The sequence below is a fragment of the Crocodylus porosus genome, unplaced genomic scaffold (genome assembly GCF_001723895.1).
Source record: "Crocodylus porosus isolate Cpor-Errol unplaced genomic scaffold, CroPor_comp1, whole genome shotgun sequence".
Lineage (NCBI taxonomy): Eukaryota > Metazoa > Chordata > Crocodylia > Crocodylidae > Crocodylus > Crocodylus porosus.
The window spans coordinates 104,607,726-104,628,282 of NW_017728947.1; the positions used below are offsets into that span (position 1 = coordinate 104,607,726).

A 20,557-nucleotide genomic window follows, 5' to 3' on the forward strand; every position below is an offset into this window, starting at 1 on the left:
GGGGGGGGGGGTAGAAGGTAAAAAGCCAGCAGTATACTGAATTGGGTCAACCTGGAGTATCACTTGCAAATCAAAAGGCAGCAATTCTTCTGTTCTTTTTAGTACCGATGAGCTGCCTCGTGGACTGCTGTGTCCAATTTCAGGACGCATGCTTCAAGAAGGATATGGAGAGTTTGAAAAGAGTCCAGTACAGAGGAACAAAAATGACTGGAGGTCTGGGACACATGATTTATGAGGAAAGGCTTAAAGAACTAGGACTATCTAGTCTGAAGAGAGAAATACTCAATGCTGAAATATTCAATGCCTTTTTTACCACTTTCTGCACAGGAGGGTCAGCTCCCAGACTACTGCACCTGGCACCACAGTTTAGGGAGGAGATGAGCAGCCAACACTGGTGAAAAAACAGGTTAGGGACTATTTAGAAAAGCTGGACGTGTACAACTCAACAGGACCAGATGCAACGCACTCAAGAGTGTTGAGGGAATTGCCTGTTATGATTGTTGAGCTGCTGGCCATCTTTGAGAACTCGTGGCAATCAGGAAAGATCCCAGACAATTGGAGAAGGGCAAATACAGTGCCCATCTTTAAGAAAGCGAACAAGGAGGATCCAGGGAACTACAAAGCAGTCAGCCTCACCTCAGTCCCTGGGCAAATCATGGAGCAGGTCCTCAAGGAATCCATTTCTAAACACTTGGAAGAGAAGGAGATTAGGAACAGTCGGCAAGGATTCACCAGGGACAAGTCATGCCTGACCAACCCGACTGCCTTCTGTGAAGAGATGACTGGCTCTGTGGATGCAGGGAGAGCCGTGGATATAATACACCTTGACTTTAGCAAGGCTTTTGATATTGTCTCTCACAACAGTCTCACAAGCAAGCTAAGGAAGTATGGATTGGATGAATTAACTTTAAGGTAAACAGAAAACTAGTTGAATCATCAGGCTCAAAGTCTAGTAAATCAGTGACTTGATATCTGCTGGCAGCAGGATCAAGTGGAGTGTCCCAGGGGTTTAGGCCAGTTTTGTCCAATATCCTCACCAATGAGCTAGAAGATGGGACGGAGTGCACCCTCAGCAAAGATGACACCAAGCTGCAGAAAGTAGTAGGTATGCTGGAAAGTAGGGCTAGGATTCAGGGAGACCTAGAGAAATTGGAGGATTGGACCAAAAGAAATCTCATGAGGTTCAACAAGGACAAGTGCAAAGCCCTGCACTTAGGAGAGAGCAACCCCATGCACTGGTACATGGTACTGGTGACTGATTGGCTAAGCAGTAGCTCTGCAGAAAAAGGACCTGGGGGCTACAGTGGACAATAAGACCAGTAAGAACTAATAGTATGCCCTTTTTGTGAAGGACAGTTTTGGCCCCTAGTACAGAATAGATGTGGAAAAATTGGAGAGAGTCCACCAGAGAGCAGCAAAAACAGTTAAGGGGGTGGGGTCATAACTTTTGAGGCCTGGCTGAGGGAACTGGGCTTATTTAGTCTGGAGAAAACTGAGGGCAGCTTTAACAGCAGCCTTCAACTACCTGAAGGTAGTTCAAAAGAGACTGGAGCTGGACTGTTCTCACTGGTGGCAGATGACAGAACAAGGAGCAATGGTCTCAAGCTTCAGCATGGGAAGTTTAGATTAGTTATTAGGAAAAACCTCTCTCACTAGGAGGGTAGTAAAGCACTGGAACAGGTTACCCAGAGAGGTGGTGGAATCTCCTTCCTTGGAAGTTTTTAAGGCCCAGGTAGACAAAGCCTTCGCTGGGATGATCTAGTTGGAGATGGTCCTGTTTTGATCAGGGGTTGGACTACATGACCTCCTGTGGTCCCTTCCAGTCCTCACTTCCTATGACTAAGACTGAAGCGGGATTTGCTAACAGTCTTCAAATACAAAAGTCATAGAAAATGAGGGTTGGAAGGGACCTCAGGAGGTCTAGTCCGACCCCCTGCTCAAAGCAGGGCCACACCAAACTAGATCATTCCAGCCAGGCCTTAAAAACCTTCAAGGATGGTGATTCAAGAAGGAGTGTTATAAAGATGATAAAGATGGGTCTTTTTCTGTGGTAGCAGCGGCAAGACAAGAAGCAACGGCCCCAAACTCCTATAGAAGAAATTTAGGTTGGAGTTTTGGGGGACCTTTCTGGCTATGAGGATGGTCTAGCACTAGAAGAGTCTACATACAAGAAATAGTGAAATTTGCATCCCTGGAAATTTTCAAGAGCAGGTTGAACAGGCACTTGGCTGAGATGGCTTATCCAGAGCTGATCCTGCCTTCAACAAAGGGCTGGGTTAGATCTTGTAAGGTTCCTTCCAGCCCTACTTTCCTATTAACTCTTTTTACACTTCTTCCTACATCATGCCTGAAAGTCATAAGAGTGCACAAGTACACTTCATCTTTGAAAACAACAACGCAAATCCTACTTACTAGTGGTTAGTAAGTTCATCAGGTTTCCAATCTAATGCGTGCTACAGCTTGAAAAAAAATCTCCAGGAGAAAAACAAATCTCACAAAAAACTAGATCTCTCAAAGATATTGCCTGATGGTGGTAACAGCTGAAAATGAGCCCAAGGGATAAACTTTGATCCAATAAAGTAGGTAAATTTATAATGAGACAATCTGCATAATGGATATTTCCAGATAAGCTTTACAAATCAAAGTATGACTTTGGAATAAAATACTGAGAAGACTGACAGTTTTATAATTTGCAGAAAGACCAGAACTGAGATGGTCAGAATGCACAACACTCGTTCTGGCCACAGCTGTTTGCCTAAAGAATTAAACAAGCGTGAAAAGCAAATGTGCTCTTAAAGAGAGTCTATCGCCAAGGGAAGCAACACCTGAGGTTATTTGATTCATTATCTTTAACATTTATAATGCATTACACCTGAAGCCACAACCAGGTTGTCTAAATTAACTATATCAACCAATATAAATTTGCATTGACATAATGGAAGCAAATTCAGTCAAGCTCAGGTCATAAAACTCATAGCATATTAGTGATGGAAGTAAGTTAACCTTTGAACCAATTGAACTAATACAGCTAAAATACTGCATTTAACCCAAATGAGGTAAACAACCCAGATCTCACAATCTTAAAATGAAAGCCTGTTATTTTGCAAGTCACAGAGACAAATATGAACCCACCCCTTTTCCAATGAGACAGACCAAAAGTCATTAAGAGCCTTCTTCTCATCTTGTGCTGAAAAATAATTCCCTCAATTGAAGTGCTCACAAGAGAGTGAATCAGTCCACTTACAGTAGTATTGCTACTCCTTTTTCTGATGAGAAAAAAAAAAACTCTACAGTGAACCTTACATAGCCACTTAAGCAAGGCAATATAAGAATAATCACGCTATGCCTATATGAGAGTCAGCCACCCCACTTCTACATCAGTCAGAAATCTTCCTGAAGAAACAAGCAGTAAAGGTTTCACAAAAAAGGAGAAAAAGCTCATTAATTGAAAAACCAAACCTGAAGCAAAGATATTTTTGAGAAAGGCATGAAGGATAAGGAATAGCATCAGGGATCAGCAACCTACAAATCTGGCCTGGGGGGTCATTCTCATGGAGCTGTATCGTGCTGCCTCTCTGCTTTGTAGCACATCCCTCTGCTGCAGGGGCTGGCAATCTAGCAACCAGCTGCTCAGACAGCAGGGGTAGAGACTCTGGCCCACAGCAGACTGGGTCAGAAGCTTTGGCCTATGCCGGCAAAAGGACACTGACCCCTGGGCTACATCAAACAGAATGACCAGGTAACTAATTTACATTTCTTCTTTATTTTCCTCTCTCCTCTAACAACAAACCCTTACAGTAAGAAAGAGCCTCATATAATGTGAAGCCACGCTGCAGCCACATTAAAAATGCCATTTCTCTGCACAGGAATCAAAGATCAAAGGTAACACCTACTTTTGCCTAAAGGCTACTGTGACCACATCTCAAGATCATGATACTAGAGATTACAAGAGGCAGCCCAGGAACAGATTGGCATTTCCATGATTAGAGGGACAATTTTCAACATATTGGGATATCAAAACTCTAGCCAGTGGTCTTCCCCAGATGAAAGCAAGACAAGTAAGTCCCCCAAAACAAATGGGTAAATCTAAACCATAAAAAGTTAAGGAAAAACTAGGCAAGTTTCTCAACCCATAAACAGCTAAGAATGCAATCTAGATTGGAGTAGCAGGGAAAGAAGCAAAGGCTGTGAATATGCCTCTCTCAAAAAAAGAAGAAAAAAATAAAATAAAAAGAATAGACTATAATAGACACCAAACAAGGGGAAATTCAAAATCATTCTCCGCAAATATAGAAAAGGTTCCTGATCATTAATAGAGAAAGATTAGTCACTGATGTTTCAAGACGCAAGCCTCTTGCTGGCTGGCCAAGTGACTATAACATGGTAGAAAGAACAACCATACTTGCAGTGTTTCAAAGTCCAAAGGATGAAGTTGCCAGTCATGGAGGGTAAGAAGGACCCAATAAAAACTTGACCTTTTCAGTACAAAAATAGATGCAAACAAAAATCCCACTAAGCGACAGATTTAGTCTTCAATAAAAAGCAAACACCCCACCCCCACCCCAATTCTCAAACCTCAAAAACAAATCACAAAATGGACTGGTCAGTCGCCAGCCAGCTCTATTGAAATAAAGCTCAGAAAGGAACACCACAACCCCAGTTCTCCTTTATCAAATAAGAGGTAGCAAAGTCAAACAGTTGTTGCTACAAATACATAATTGCCTAAGCCCAGGGGAAAAGATAATAGATCCCTACAGTTCCTTCCACCAACATAAAGTGTATAACAAGTTTTACACCAGAAGAAAACTACTGAAAATGAAGTTATTTTGTTTCATTAATGGAAAATATGGGACCACATCCACAGGCAACCCTTAAAAGACATCAGAAGTTGTACGCTATTATAGACAAGTGGAATTATGGTGCTAAGAGTCAGCATTCCCTAGCTTCCCAAATGGACAGAAACCCTGGTCTCAGAAGTATAGAACTCAAATCATACAGGCCTTTAGTTTTTCCAAAGGGACGCATGAAGAGAGAAAGAACAACTTTCCTAAGGGGAACAGGATTCAGAGACTTGGCTGAATTAAGGAAAAATTCAGACTCTTCTTCATACACATATTGTTTTTGCCAGAACCCGGGCCCAAACATCCAGAGGACAATAATCCACAACTTTCTCCCACCATAATGTGCTCCTAGGCACTACGGAGCACAGAGTAGAACAACCCTTTGTCACCTCCCCCTTCCCTTTACGATCTTCACTTGGGGTCTGTGGAATAAGGCTGCACCTTATTAGATGCAGACCAAAACAGTGACACAGAAGTTAAATGGACTGACTCTGGATTTTCTTTTTTTAGCTAGAATCATAATGCTTACTTTACTGATTTGCAGTAGAATGAAGGGCTTTGCAGCAATTATAATTGTTAAAATGGGGGTGGGAGGGAGATGTCCACCCTAAGGTATTAAGTAATGAACTCACCAACTTATTTGAAGCCATTCTACAAAATATTTTGCTTAACAAGCATTCTTTAGAGTGAATGCCAGAGGTCAGTCTGTCTACCGGACTCCCACAGGTCAATTTACCACTAGAAAGATCAAAGCAGCAGCAAAGAAGAGAATTCTATAGGAATGCTCCCAGATGCCAGTCACTTACAGACTGCCAAAAGTTGGTCCAGTGGATCCAGCAAAAAACAACAACAACAAAAATTCAGTTTGATAAATTTAACAACATCAGTTTTAAGCATTTCCAAAAGAGTTCTCTCTGATGCAGAAAGACAGCAATTTTGTTTGAGCAAGAAAAACTGTTATTTCTATCACAAAATCTGTATATCTGATCTAAAAATACTTAAGCTGTTCAGGTTAATATTTCCTGCATCTGGAATATAATAAAATACATTTCTCATTCTTTAATGTCTGTTTCTACCACAAGACACTAATGACATCATTTGATCTTGTATTTATGCCACTATAAACATTTCTATGGTGCCACAAATAGTGAGCAAATAGACATCCCTTCCCTACCCTTTATCATGCCAAATCAGTGGCTATGCTGAAAGGTAGCCTAAGTAAAACCGTGCCACTTTATTGCATCTGACATCTGTTTGCTCTGTGACAGGAGAGTACGAGCAGCATGGACCTGCCAACTCTCTCCAGACAAGAGAGGCCCAATCCTGCAAACCCTGGGAATTCCCATGCAGGATTGGGCCCCTCAAGCCCCAGGACCTGTCTGGCTTTTCCCAATTACAGAGATGTGCCCAGGGAAATCTTGGGGCACCTTTATGTAAGCAGGGAAAAAGTCAGGATTCCCCAGGCACGACTCCGCAAGCAGGGACTGCTCAAGTGAATCATGGTGTGGAGGCACAGGACCCAGGAATCCCCAGTGCCCCATGTCTCCAAGCTGGATCCTTGCAGACCTGTGCCTCCATGCTGTACCTGTGTCGACCTGTGCTTCTTGCAGAAGCAAGGGGTGGCAAGATCCCAACAAGGAGGGGCAAGGCAGGATGGCATGGAACCCCAGAAATTCCCAGCACCCTATGCCAGGACCCATGCCAACCTGCACATCCAGGTGAGGCGCAAGCAAATATGGGTTCCGTGAAAGAGATGCAGGGAAGCAAGACATTCAGGCAATCCCTGGGCAAAGGAAAAATGCTGCCTAATGTCCTGCATCAAGTCCCTGCCCAATGCAGGACAACAAGAGATGTGTTTTACCCAATAGAGTGGATCAGCTGTAGTTGTGATCCACCTCAGTTGGCAATGTTCATTTTTACACTTAGTGCCGTTGGTGGGAATTCTAGCAGAGGTGTCCTTTGGAAGGTACAAATACTTTCAAGTGATGGTAAAGCATCTGAATTTTCTGTTTTTTCCTAGGTACAATTTATCAGTCTTAGATTGCAGAACTAGATCTCAGGTAGGTAGTGGAAAGAGCCCATCTATCTGAAAATACTGGGTCTTACTCTGCCTTAGAAAGTCAATGATCTGTCTCCTAGTTTTTTCCAACACCTCCATACCAATCTAAGAACTCTTCCATAGACTAATGACTATTTTAGTCCAGTATGCAGTATGACCTCTTTTATAGATTCAGTACCTCTGATTATGTTTCATGTCTTGTAGTTTTACTGTGATCTCCCTATGTAGCAGTAAATTATAAGAAATCATAGTTTTAAATGAAATAAACTTCACCCCACACAGATATGTGGGTGCATAAGCACACAGCACCCACCCCCACACTCTATTTGGTTATAACTAAGCATACAACTTACTGAAAATTTGGAGCAGATAAGAATGTTAATTATTTTAAGAATTAAAGATTCATCCGATTATTCTAATTCCATCAGATTCCTTTAAGAAATAAATAGCCTTCAGAAGGATGCCATTTACAAAGACAGCTGGGAAGACAAATATAGACATTACCATCCTACTTGTATTGTATGCAAAATAGTTACAATGTCAGGAGAGTATATCTGTACATTCATTAACAAAGCTCTATATCCACATGCTTAAAGTGTATATAACTCTTAAAATACATTTTACAAAATGTGCCCTAGTGCTTTGCTAATACATTTAAGTGGCATTTCTACTAAGAAAAGTTATTTATGTCTTTAACAGCTGTTATTTTTTAAATGTGTAAAATGTGACCTTGTGGCACTGCAATGCCATTGTAAGTGCTGATGGAAAGATTGTACTAACTGTTGATTTGTTATTTGTGAAGTTTAAAAAATAAAAGAAGCACTTGCGCTTTTATTTCACTGAACAATTACTCCCGTTTACAAGCTCTATGATTTTCCTGTCCGGAATCTTTAAGGAAACAGATAATTACAGCTTCCTAAATACTACACATTGGTAGTTCTTTGCTTGTATTCAGTTTTAAGGTTTAATGTTTGAACAAAAGACTTAAACAAAAACAGATACAATACCTGAAGGAGGTCACTGAGGTCAAGTAACATGTCTGTGAAAAAAGTCAAGGAATATGAATGTTACATGTGATACATGTGATAATGCTTGTTAAGCTGATTGGCACCTAAAAAAGGAAGAAATAGAAATCAAGTCAGGCCAGCAGCATAAAAAATGGGTTAAGGAGTCTGCTCCCACATTCCTGCTAACAGAGTATTAGTTTAGCACCTGAGGAAGTTCTGCCTACTGTCACAACAGGGCATGTGATGTCACTCTAGACAAGACAGATATAAAAAGGAAGGGTTAAAATGGTCCCTTAAGAAGCAAGCAACACCTTGGGTAATGAACAAAGACTATGTATGCTGTATATGTATTTGTTTAAAAAAATAAAAAAAAATTAAAAAACCACACAGATGGTATGTCAGAGATGATGGCTTCATTTTTTTTAAATCTAATTAGTCATTTGATAATTGGACTGAGCCGAAGTAGGACCAGATAAAAATCCACAGAAGAAAAACTAGCTGACAGGTTAGAAAGATTGAGGACCCTCCAGGGGCAGGAAGAGAATGCCGCGCTAGCTCACTCTTCTCCTTCCAGAAGAATAGGGGTCTTCACATCAGTTCCCATTATTTTTTATACTTGAGTCATAAAGAGAAGGGGAGGGTGTAGGCTCCAAAGTTGGAATAGACTACTTTACTATGTAGAAATACAAACTACAATTCATTAATAAACCCAAACACCTTCCAAACAAGACCAAAACTACAAGAAAGACTTCAGCATTACATTTTTCTGAAGCTATTAAATGGTTTCTTTTCTTATGCTACCTTGAGGGAAAAATAGCAGAAATTAAAAACAGATAAACAATCTGCAGCTGCCAAAATAATAACTGCATAATAACAAAATAAAAATACAGATAACAGCAGTTTATTTATTTAAATATTTTTTGAAAAATAATTTTTCTTAACCAAATTCTTCTTAATACCATGTGCTGAGCTGTGTGAGCATAAAGATTCTACACTTTGATGCTATTATCAAAGCTATTTTTTCCTTAAACTCCTTTTTTATGAGAATAAAGACAAAACCTGATATTGCCATATTTGCTCACATACAGCATCACCAAATACAACGTGAACTTATTTTCAGAAGGCCCCAAAAAGGAAAAAAATATCTTAGCCCAGAGTATGGGTAATGACCTGAGGTCTCCAGGGCTGTGGGCTGCACACAAGGACTGGGAGCCAAGTCCACGCGCCAGAGCAGGGGGCTTGGGAACCAGAGGCCAGAGCTCGGAGCCACACACCAGCCCCAACCTCATGGGCAGGCCTGATTCAGCTGCCCCACCACTGGCAGGGCTCAATCCAGCTACAGTGAGGCTGGGGACCACACAGTGGGGAAACCACACACACCAACTCCAGAGCCAGTCTGCAGTCCTGGATTCACCATGCCCGGTCCAACCTGGCAAGTGGCTCCACAGCCGGTGCACAGGATCTGTCCACATGGCCAGTCCCATGCTCCAGCCAGGTCCAGTACATTGCTGGGGAGAAGGGGCTACCATGGATTCCAGATATTCAGGGGTGGGAGACATGTCAATTAATACTGCCAGCACTCCCTGTCCCTCCTTCCCTGCTGCCAAATGTCCAGACCCAAAGGGAGATTTTTTCCACGCATATAATGAGCACCCTACATTTTTCCCGATCTGATTTTGGGAGAAAGGTACAGGTTATATGTGAGAAAATATGATAGCTAACTGGGTTTAGCATAAATACTGTGAAAACGTTCTGGTTTTAGCATTAAAAAAACAAACAATTCAACTGAAAAGGGCAACGTGAACATAACAGATCAAAAAATATGGTAAAAGTAATTACTGTAAGTTATCACAGAATAATCCAATGTGCAGTTGTGCAACTCTTAGCCTGTGGACGGACATTTTTCTATGAATACCACCAGCTTGGATAAAGTAGAATCCCAGTAAATTTATGTACAACCATTCATTTCATTTCCACTCAGCATTTTTATCCCCATGTTATATTAAAACTATACAGGATTCGATACTCCACATTTCTATCTGCAAACATTTGTGATGTTCAACAGAAAATAAAATAAATAAAAACAAAGTTCTACCCATCATACCATGCTAATATTCTCAGTACAAGGTAAACTTCAATAACCTGAGACAACGATATAGCTGAGCTTTTTATTAGAAATGATCCCTGCAAATCTCTGAAATAAAATCTGAAATTCATTATATAAATTTAGTAATCTTAAAAAATTAAAACCAGCAGCAAGACCACGCAAAAACAATAACCCATTAAAAAAAAAATGTTAATGCAAAACAGAAATCCAAGCAAAGCACTACTGAAACAGTCAGAACTAGACTGGTCTTGCTTAGCAGGGAGGGGGAAAAAAAAAATGAAAAAGCAGACTTTAAAATGGATGGGACAAAAAGACAGCTGCTTTTCAATCACAGTGAGACTAGCATGTCTGTCTGTCTCGGTCTCTCCCCTATCATGCACATGCACACACAAACAAATGCAGCTGGTTTTTAAAAGTTACACCCACTATAGCCTTCCTGAATAGAACATATCCACACTGTCGGCTAATTTCATGCACAAACAGAATCTAAAAATGTGACCACTAGGCTCCCATTTTTTATTTGTAACAAGTACTTTAGGTCTCAGTTTTCAAAAGTGAGATGCAATTTGTCTCAGCTTCTGAAAGAAACTAGTTAAAAACCCTCAATGTAGTTAATTCAGTTAGATATACATTTGATATTGCTAAGAATTTTAATTTTCAGTAGGAGTCAAGTACCATAAATACAGGCAACACTGAGGCAATGCACTACAACAATATCGCCACTTCCACGTGGCATCACAGAGGCCAGCAATGTTTTTGGGCAGAGACACCCATAAACTCTACTTAAAAGATGTTGGCATGCCGGGCCCGGGCAGATGGCAGGGGAGCTGTAGGGCCTGATCCTTTTTGTGGCAGCACAGCCCAGGCCCCTTCCCCGCCGTCTGCCCCTGCACCCGCCACCAGCAACAAGCCGAGTCAGGGCTTCACAGACCCCAGTGCAGTGCACACGTGCCAAGCAAAAATGCCTTAATGTGCCATGTTCTGGCACGCGTGCCAGGGAGTTGCTGACCCCTGTGCTCTCTCTTTGCCCATTGAAGCTGGCTCAAGGGTCCGCTGAAATTTAAGCAAAAGATCACAGTAAAAACATGGAGTTTCTGGATCTTATTTAAGCTAGCCTGCAGCAGTCTCTCCATGATTAGATGCATGGTTGCCACAGTGATGCAAGAGGGTAAGGGAAATTTGAGTCATTCAGTACCAATGAGCTGGCCTACATTATGCATATTGTGAAAGCAATTATCAACAGGAAGTACTTGTGAAAACTATGCCATTGTGTTTCTGAAGGGTGGAAAAGTTCGGGAGAACTTGCAACAACAACTGAAAAAAAAAATCAGATTCTTTTATTTTATTTTTTTTTATATATATATACAGACAGATACATATTTTAAACCAATCTTAATATGTTTCTTCCTTAAAGCTTAAAAATTGCTTTTTTATGCACTATAAAGCAAGCCCCTGAAAATGTCCTCAGAAGGAAAGAAAGCTGTTTGTATTGGAAAAAACACTCATGAAATTATCACCATATAAGCACAGGAATTTCATTGATCAACACAACTATTAAATATGATTCCCAGGCCTCAACAGTTTTTGTAACTTAAAAAACAACAACAACTTACTAAAGCTTGAGGTGGATTCTCTATCACTGATGATTTTAAATTCAACATCAGCTGTTTTTTTCTATGAGACAAGCTCCAGTTCAAACATGATTTAATTCAGGGAAGTCCTTTGGCCTGTGTTATGCAGGAGGTCAGATTAAATGACCACAACAGTCCCTTCTGGCTTTACAATCTATGAATCTGAATAGTGTGGGAGCCTAGTGAATCACAGCACTAATGATCTCATCCCCAGCACCATAGGAAACAAAGTTCATGAAGGAATGAATAGCACTGGAAACCTTAAGTTGAAATACAAAAACAAACCAGCCTTTGTACTTTAGACCAGTTTTCATTTCATATAGTCCAAGCAATTCTAAATATTCGCAAATGCCCTCTGTTTTCAGTGTTATCTTTTACCAGGAGGCAAGACTGCCATTTGGCAAAGTTATATACAGACAGGCATTGAAGACTAAATCACAGAAGATCTATTTAAAGTAAATCACAACCACTCGACACCATGTAGTCCAAAAAAATTCTCAACTCTCATTTTAATGGTCCGACTAAAGCTACAGAAAAGAGAAAACTCATGCAGACTCTCTCATGATATTGCGCCTGAAGTACTACAGACCTTTCTTTGCCTTGTGAGCATCTATCAGCTGTATATTGCAAGAGCTTTGCTATTTGAATTTTCAGGCTTTTGCAGATTGCTTTCCAAACACCAAATTTAATCATTGTTATTTGATTTTTTTCCTTCCTCACTCAGTATTGCATGTCAGATTCCTCAATTGAGATTATAATGCATCTTCCTAGAAAAAAAAAAAAAAAAGAGCCATACCCCATTATTGAGAATGCAGTGTCAATAAAAGTTACCATCCACAAAGGACACAAGTTTATTGTCTTGTAGGGATTTTGTTAAGAAAAAACAAAACAAAAAACAACCATAGTGCAAACAATTGCATTAAAACCAACTAAAACTGTGATTAAAAATGTGAAATCTCTTGTGTGCTTAAAAAAAAAAACAACACTTCAGCATGTGTTTATGTTAACAGAAGAAAAAGTAAAAATCACTAAATAGCTGAATGAAATGCCAAAACACTGGTGAAAACTAAACCAATTTCTCCTCCCATTTTAAAGTCAGGATCAAATATTAGTATGGTCCTGCCTAGAGCAGTGATTCTTAACCAAGGTGCCAGGGCACCTTGCGGTGCCTGGAAATCCTTTCAATGGTCCCGCGGGGTGCCATGCACAATTCGCACTGCCAGGTATACAAACACAATTCAAAAATAAACCTGGAAATTTCAAATGGGAATCCACAATTCTGCCCTGTTGAAAGCTTTCCATGTTCTTTGCAACAGAACTACGGCAAGTGGAAACTAAGAGCTGGCATTTTCCAAGGGGTGGCTCAAGTCAAAAAGGTTGCGAACCACTGACCTAGAGACAAAGCCTTGGACTCTATACAAGGAGCATGGAAACAGTCCTGACTTGAAGTGTTTGCAGTCTGACGAGATGAATGGGACAAAGGCTGGAAGGGAAAATTGAAGCACTGAAGTAAAGTGACCTGCTCCGATTCACTGGGTCTCTCTCCCCCGCATCTCTATCCTGCCTTCTGCCTGCCTAACTAACAGGAACTACCTCTCTCTGACCTGCCCAAAGTAACACAGCACTTTAGCACACCCATGACTTGACCTGTGGCAGAGTACCAGCCTGCAAGGGTCTGGAGAGGCAAGAGGACAATGGTCAGGCAGGGGGCACCATGTGCATGTGCCCGCTCATACATACACATGGTAGTCATGCGGCCTGGACAGCAGCTCCCACAGGTAAGTCTAGGGGTGGGGGATAGAGGCTCCCATAGGGAGGGAGGCAGGCAGGGCTGGGGCTGCTGCTTAGCGAGGTGGTGCATGGAGCAAGGGGCCAGAATGCGCCCAACAGGGCCTGGGCAGAGAGCAGGACACAGCCATGGGTAGCTCATCGGAGAGGCTGGCTCCCTGCCGCTGGGGAGGGGCATGAGGGGCATGTGCCCCCCCCCAGATTTGTGCATGGGTGGGGGCAGATGCAGGCTGGAGGCTGTGGGCTCAGGGCTCTCCGCCCTGCTGCCTTCCCCCCAGGGCCATCCATGGCCTGCCAGGCAGGACCCAGCATGGCAGGGGAGAGTGTAGGCAGGGAGACTTGGTGCTGCAGCCTGCACCACCATGGTGAGGTGCCCTCTGCCCGCCTAGCAGCAGCAAGGGACACAATTCTGCCCTGCTGCACAGGGCTACATCTATATCTAGATATAGATATATAGATGGTGCACAACTCCGCACCATTGCCCCCACTGCTGCCCAGTGGGCACCTCACCATGGTGGCACAGGGCTCACAGCAGCAACACCAAGCCTTCCCACCTACCCTGCTTTGCCCTCCCACACCAGGTCTCAGCTGCAGAGCCACACAGACCCCAGGGGAATGGCAGCCAGGCAGAGAGCCCACAGTGGGCAGCCTGCATCCACCCCCCGCAACCTCCACAGGCTCTGCTCCAGCTCTGTCACCCACGGGGGAGGGAGCAGGCTCCACACTCCACTCCACTGCAGTAGTTGTCAACCCCCAAGGGGAGCAGCCAGGGCTCAGGTTCTGCTGAGTGAGGGCAGGGCTGCAGTCCTAGGTCCCTGACCCCAACAGCTATGGCAGCTGGGAGCCCCCTCCAGCAGGGCTGGGAGGGGGAAAGGGAGTTAAGGGTAGAGAGTGAGGGGCACCAGCATAGCAGGACTGTTCAGTGCCACAAAACAGTGGGGTGGAGACAGCCGCAACTGGACCTGCATCCTGGCAAGTGACGGGAGTAGGTGTTGCTCTGATTTGCTATGATAAAAAACCCAAAGTCAAATGCCAAAATTTACAGGAATTTAGAATGTATTTTATTACAGTAATTGAGGCACAGGTAGGCTTCCAAACTGCTTTAAATTCTAAATATAATCAATAAAACATTGTGTTCAACTGATACCTATCTATAGATAGGTAAGTCCTGAAATTACCTATTCCAAGCCTTACCTATAGCTTAACAGTTGGGGCAGTCAGAGAGGGAAGGTTGTACTTTCTCACTCTCAGAGCCTAGACCCTAGGTCCCAGACTTCCTCAGCAAGAGGTCCACCCCCAAAGATGGTGGGGACCACTATCACCCTAAACTGATTCCTTGTCTTCAACATGTAAACTCCATGCTCGGCCAAAGCCTCTTCAAAACATTGCCCTGGTTTGCTGACAAAAAATGCCTGCATGTATTTCTTGAAAAGTACTGTTACCCTGCTCAATAAATTGCAGCATATAAATACAGAGAGCTCTTTATTTTTTCCATGCTAGAAGCCAAGCGTTACATCTCTGTTTACATGCACATGGTAAATCTAAGTCTAATGCACTGGTATTAAGTGTTCCTTAAAGAATAATGATGTCAACAGATAACCTTGTTTGGAGGAAGGCTCTGGCTGTTGCTGCATAGCTATGCTAGCATCAAGACAAGATCTGCTTGACCCTCAAGCAATGTTTAACTGCTGTTACCAGTGAATTCAGTCTCTGTTTGTATACACACCATCAAACACCTGCAAGTGCAATGCATATTCATCTTATTTTAAAACTGACACCAATGCAGCAATCCGTCTTCCTTAGAAGTGCCCAAACTTTTTGCCCCATAAGCTGGATGAGTGCTGCATGGTGGGTCCATGGGCCACATCCAGTCCATGGGCCCAATCCAGCGTGTATGGGACCCAGCCCCACATGCCAGATCAGGCCCCACGCATGCTGAATTGGGCCCCAACCCCATGCATGCCAGAAGGATCCCCCACACATAGGGTCATGTTATCTGGTCTGAAGGACGTGGAAAATTGGTGGTTGGAGAGGAGGGGCCAGAAACTGTGGTAGCATTAATTGCCACTGCTCCCCCAACCCTGGCCAGATTTCAGGACCTTGGGGAGCCCCATGGGCCGGATCACAAAGCTCAGTGAGCCATCTCTGGCCCCATGGACCACAGGCTGAGAACCCCTCACCTACACTAAAGACTCACCTTCTTCTGACAGCCATACAGAAGAAATTAAATTTCAAAGCTGTCATTTTTTGACTGATGACCTTCTGGTTACCTTTGATGGAAAGATCAGCATTCAAACCCTGTAAGGTTCCTGTATTAAAAGTCCAAAATAAATGTGTTAACAAGTTCCCAAAAATCTAACACAAGACAATGAAGATTGTATTAGTCATCCCATTACAAGAATCTCTTTTATAGGGATGCAAATATACATATGCATAGATTTTTAAATATTTTATGTTAAAAATTGTCAGCGTTACCAAACTTTGCTGTATCCAGAGGATAAGTAAACTGAAAAGCAAGAATCCCCACAATATTTGTCCCATTCTAACTTGCCCTGAAAGCCATGATTATTTAAAAGTACAGTTAATTCTCCATGTTTCATGGACTTTCTACATTTAAAAAGAGAGGCTTATAAAGGAAGATGGGAAACACCATTAAGGAGAAATATTCTGCACCTGTAGGGAGCAAACTAGGAAAGCCAAGGCTGCAACCAAACTCAAACTAGCTACATGAATCGAGGACAATAAAAAGTCCTTCTTCAGACATGTGGGGAGTTGGAAAAAAGACAAGGGCAACGTTGGACCCCTGCTTAACCACCTCGGGCAGCTGACCATCAACACCTAGGAAAAAGCCGATCTGCTTAATGATTATTTTGCATCAGTTTTTCACCAGCCCAAAAGGGACCTCACTGCCTAACATGATGTGGGATGACCAGGGGGAGGATTAATATATGCCCACCATTGGCATAGATCTTGCAACAGAGCACCTTGAGAGGCTGGACACCCACAAATCAGCTGGTCTGGAGAGACTGCACCCAACAGTGCTAAGGGAACTGGCAGACATCATAGCAGGGCCACTGGCAAGGATCTTGGAGAACTCAGGGCACTCAGGCAAAATGCCTGAAGATTGGAAGAGGGCCAATGTGGTGCCTATCTTCAAGAAAGGCAGGAAAGAAGACCCAGGAAACTACAGGCCAATCGGTTTGACCTCAATCCCTAGGAAGATCTTGGGAAAAAATTATCAAAGAAACCATTCTTGACAGGCTAATATTCTAAGGGACAGCCAGCACAGGTTTGGTTGGGCAAGACCTACCCACTACAATCTCATTTCCTTCTATGATCATGTGACGTATCACCTGGACAAAAGGGAAGAGGTTGATATCATGCATTTGGACTTGAAAAAAGCCTTTGACATAGTATTCTGCAATGTTCTCATGGAAAAATTGGGAAACTGTGGCCTGGACTGCACTACAGTCTGATGGCTGGGGAACTGACTCCGAGGTTGGATCCAGAGAGTGGTAGTTGATGGAACTGAATCAACCTGGACCTCTTTAGCCTCCGCAAGAGAAGGTTGAGAGGTGACCTTGTGGCTGCCTATAAATTCATCATGGGGCGCAGAAGGGAACTGGTGAGGCTCTACTCACCAAGGCGCCCCTGGGGGTTACTAGAAATAATGGCATAAGCTAGCAGAGTGCAGATTTAGACTGGACATTAGGAAGAACTTCTTCACAGTGAGAGTAGCCAAAATCTGGAATGGGCTCCCGAGGGAGGTGGTGCACTCCCCTACCCTGCGGGTCTTCAAGAGGAGGTTAGATAGGCATCTGGCTGGGGTCATCTGAACCCAGCACTCTTTCCTGCCTATGCAGAAGGTCAGACTAGATGATCTATTGAGGTCCCTTCTGACCCCAATATCTGTGAATCTATCAACATGGTGCATGGTGACCAATGGGGTCCCCCAAGGCTCCGCTCTCAGACCTGTACTCTTTAATGGTCTTTATAAATGATCTGGACTCTGGTGTCAGAAGCAGACTGGCCAAGTTCGCTGATGACATGAAACTTTGGGGAAGACTATCCACGCCTGAGAATAGGCTGGTGATCCATGCTGACCCTGATAGGCTTGCAAGGTGGGGGAAAACCTGATGGCATTCAATACGGAGAAATGCAATGTGCTCCACCTCAGGGGAGGGGGGAGAGGGGAAGAACCCCACATCATGTTTATAGGTTTGGCAATGCTACACTTGCTAGCACCACGACCGAAAGAGACTTGGGAGTCATGACTGATCACAAGATGAACATGAGCCACCAATCTGATACTACAGCCAGCAAAGCAAACAAAACTCTGGCTTGCATCTACCAATGCATCTCAAGACAGACCCAGGGATGTCATCCTCCCACTGTACTCAGCCTTGGTGAGGCCGCAGCTGGAGTACTGCATCCAGTTCTGGGCTCCGCAGTTCAGGAAGGGCAGGGAAAAGCTTGAAAGAGTCCAGAGGAGAGCCTCACGCATGATCAGAGGACAAGAGGGCAGGCCTTATGAAGAGAGGCTGAGAGCCATAAGACTCTTCGGCCTGGAGAAGCGCAGGCTGAGGGGTGGCTTGGTGGCAGCCTACAAGTACATAAAGGGTGTACATCAGGATTTAGGAGAATGTCCACTCACCAGAGCACCCCAAGGGATGACAAGGTCCAATGGTCACAAACTTCTGCAAGATCATTTTAGGCGGACATAAGGAAAAACTTCTTTATTGTCTGAGCTCCCAAGGCCTGGAACAGACTCCCCCCAGAGGTGGTGCAAGCACCTACTCTGTACCCTTTTAAGAAACTTTTGGATGCTTATCTTGCTGTGATCCTTTGACCCTAACTCACTTCCTGCAGGGGGCTAGACCCAATGATCTTCTGAGGGTCCTTCCAACCCTAATGTCTACATCATCAGATATGTTACATTCTGACACTGAACATGCCAATCACAAGAGCTTGGCTTGTATGGATTGCTCTCCACTGGGAAATGAACTAAACAACTCTTACAATATAGACACCCAAATCTTACAACAGTCTTGTATCTTAATCAAAGTTAAAGACTCTGTGAGTCCATATCAAACCAGAGTCATTTACCAGTCTCACTTTTATGGACAATAAATGCAGACTGGTGCTGAAATTAGTAGGTTAGGAGTTATTAGTGATGCTTGTTAAATCAGTGCAACAACCAATTTGTAAAATGAAGTCTTCAAAACACAGTCTAAGGGATTATCCATATCTTTCATTACAATTATGGAAGATGCACACCTAAATCCCTTCAAAAAGTATCTACTTATGCCTAAATAAGAAGAGTTTACACTCGATATGAATGTTTTCCTCTGCACAAGATAAAAGAATTAACTGTGAAACTAACTCACAGTAGTGTCGCAGCCTTTCCACATTTGTTTGTTCAGTGTCATGAATTGCTGAGTAAAAACTTTATTATAAAACCAGTTGCAATGTACTGAAATTGCAGAAGTATTTTAGAACTAATAAATCTAAATTTTATAACAAAAATTCCCAACCAATTTTGAAAGGGAGTCTTGCACCCATCCACAAATTGCATCAAAATGTTACTGTTCTTATATGAAAATGAATATAACCACACTGACCCGGTAACACAACTAGTGTCTAATACCACATGCAGCAACTGCTGAAACCTATCCAAGTGCATATCTCTATATGTTCACATACGCATTTCAGTATTCTGTTTACAAGTTTTATTATCTACACTAGAAACGCACTATGTTGCTTGGGCTCACATTACTCACAAAGGGCTGAAGTCCCAAGTTAAACATTAGCCCAAATGATTACTACAGAAACTTTTACTACGCTGAAACAATGCACTTTGTATATGCCACGAGTGAAAAGAAATTAGGCATATTACTGGGGGGTTTAAATATGTATTTGAACTATTTTTCTGTCTCCTTTGCCAATGAGATCATGTACTGTAATTACCATGAGCCCAATTGTACAGGGCTCAGAGACAGAAAGTATAAAAACAAAAAACAAAAAAAAAAAAAAACACCACACCAAAAACACCATCACAAATAGTCTTTCTAGTCCTAAAACTTGTATTCCAATGTTTAGCAGCCTAGATGCAAGTGCCACTTCATTTTGTGAAACTGGGTAGGAACACACATTTCCTAGCCTTTTTTGGATATAAAACTGTTCCAGATTTGAAGCCTAAAAAAGTTGTTTCTGGGCCAAGACTGAATTTGGGCTTTGAGCAGGCATCATTTAGCAGGAAAAAGTTGGGATGTCATTAGTCAGAAAAGAACTAACATTTCTGGGATGGTATTATTAATTTAGCTTTAAAGGCAAGGATCAGAAACTAATCAGGGTTAGAAAAATAAACCTCACTGTGATAAATCAGCGGTCTGGTAGCATGCTCAAAGGCATATGATAAGTTTTATATACAGAGAGGGAAACAAATAACTCTACTCCATTTATTTCCTTATTAATGATTCTCTTGTAAGATGAAACATGGGATTAAGGAGATTTACCACTGTCTTGCTGGGTGACCCTGCAGAAGTCACTTCAACCTTTCTGTGCTGGTTTCTCCACCTGTATAGTGAGGATAAGGATGCTTACTTCCCTTGTGAAGCAAAGCAGAGGGCTCTCTCTTACATTATTTTTTTTATAGTGAGGAACTATTTTTGAAGCTATTTGTCTTCCCTTTTGAAGGTTAAATTCTGCCCTGTCTCACACCACAAACAACCCTACAATTATCAGTTATGATACGCAAGTCAGCACAGAACTTTGCCCAGCCATCAAAAAAAAACAACAACAACAACAACAACAGACTAGGCCAAGAGCTGAATAACCTAATGAAAATTTTATCATGAAAACAGAGAAATCTATACTAAAGGCTGAACTTCATTTCAGCTTCACTTCAAATGCTAGGTTTTTGTCACAGAATTATCCAAAATGCACAGTTAAAATGATATCATAACAAGCTTTAATTTTTTTTCATTCAATTTTGAATTGAATTGAATTTTGTTCCAATTTATTCTAAATTAACTTAATATATGCTGGTGCTCACTATTTGAGAAAATTCAGGAAGTGTCAATTTCAGATCCATTTACACATTTATCAGTGACTCATCTTGATGA

General features: G+C 42.4%; 1 protein-coding gene across 2 annotated transcripts in view; it reads right to left on the bottom strand.

Annotated features, from left to right (window-relative positions):
- BRF1 (BRF1, RNA polymerase III transcription initiation factor subunit) overlaps positions 1-20,557 on the bottom strand; it is a 249,905-nt gene that overhangs the window by 146,915 nt on the left and 82,433 nt on the right. For both annotated transcript variants that reach the window (XM_019550818.1, XM_019550819.1), the window contains one exon: positions 7,908-7,939. In XM_019550818.1, the coding sequence (XP_019406363.1) occupies positions 7,908-7,939 (32 nt within the window). The remainder of the gene's footprint in view (positions 1-7,907; positions 7,940-20,557) is intronic.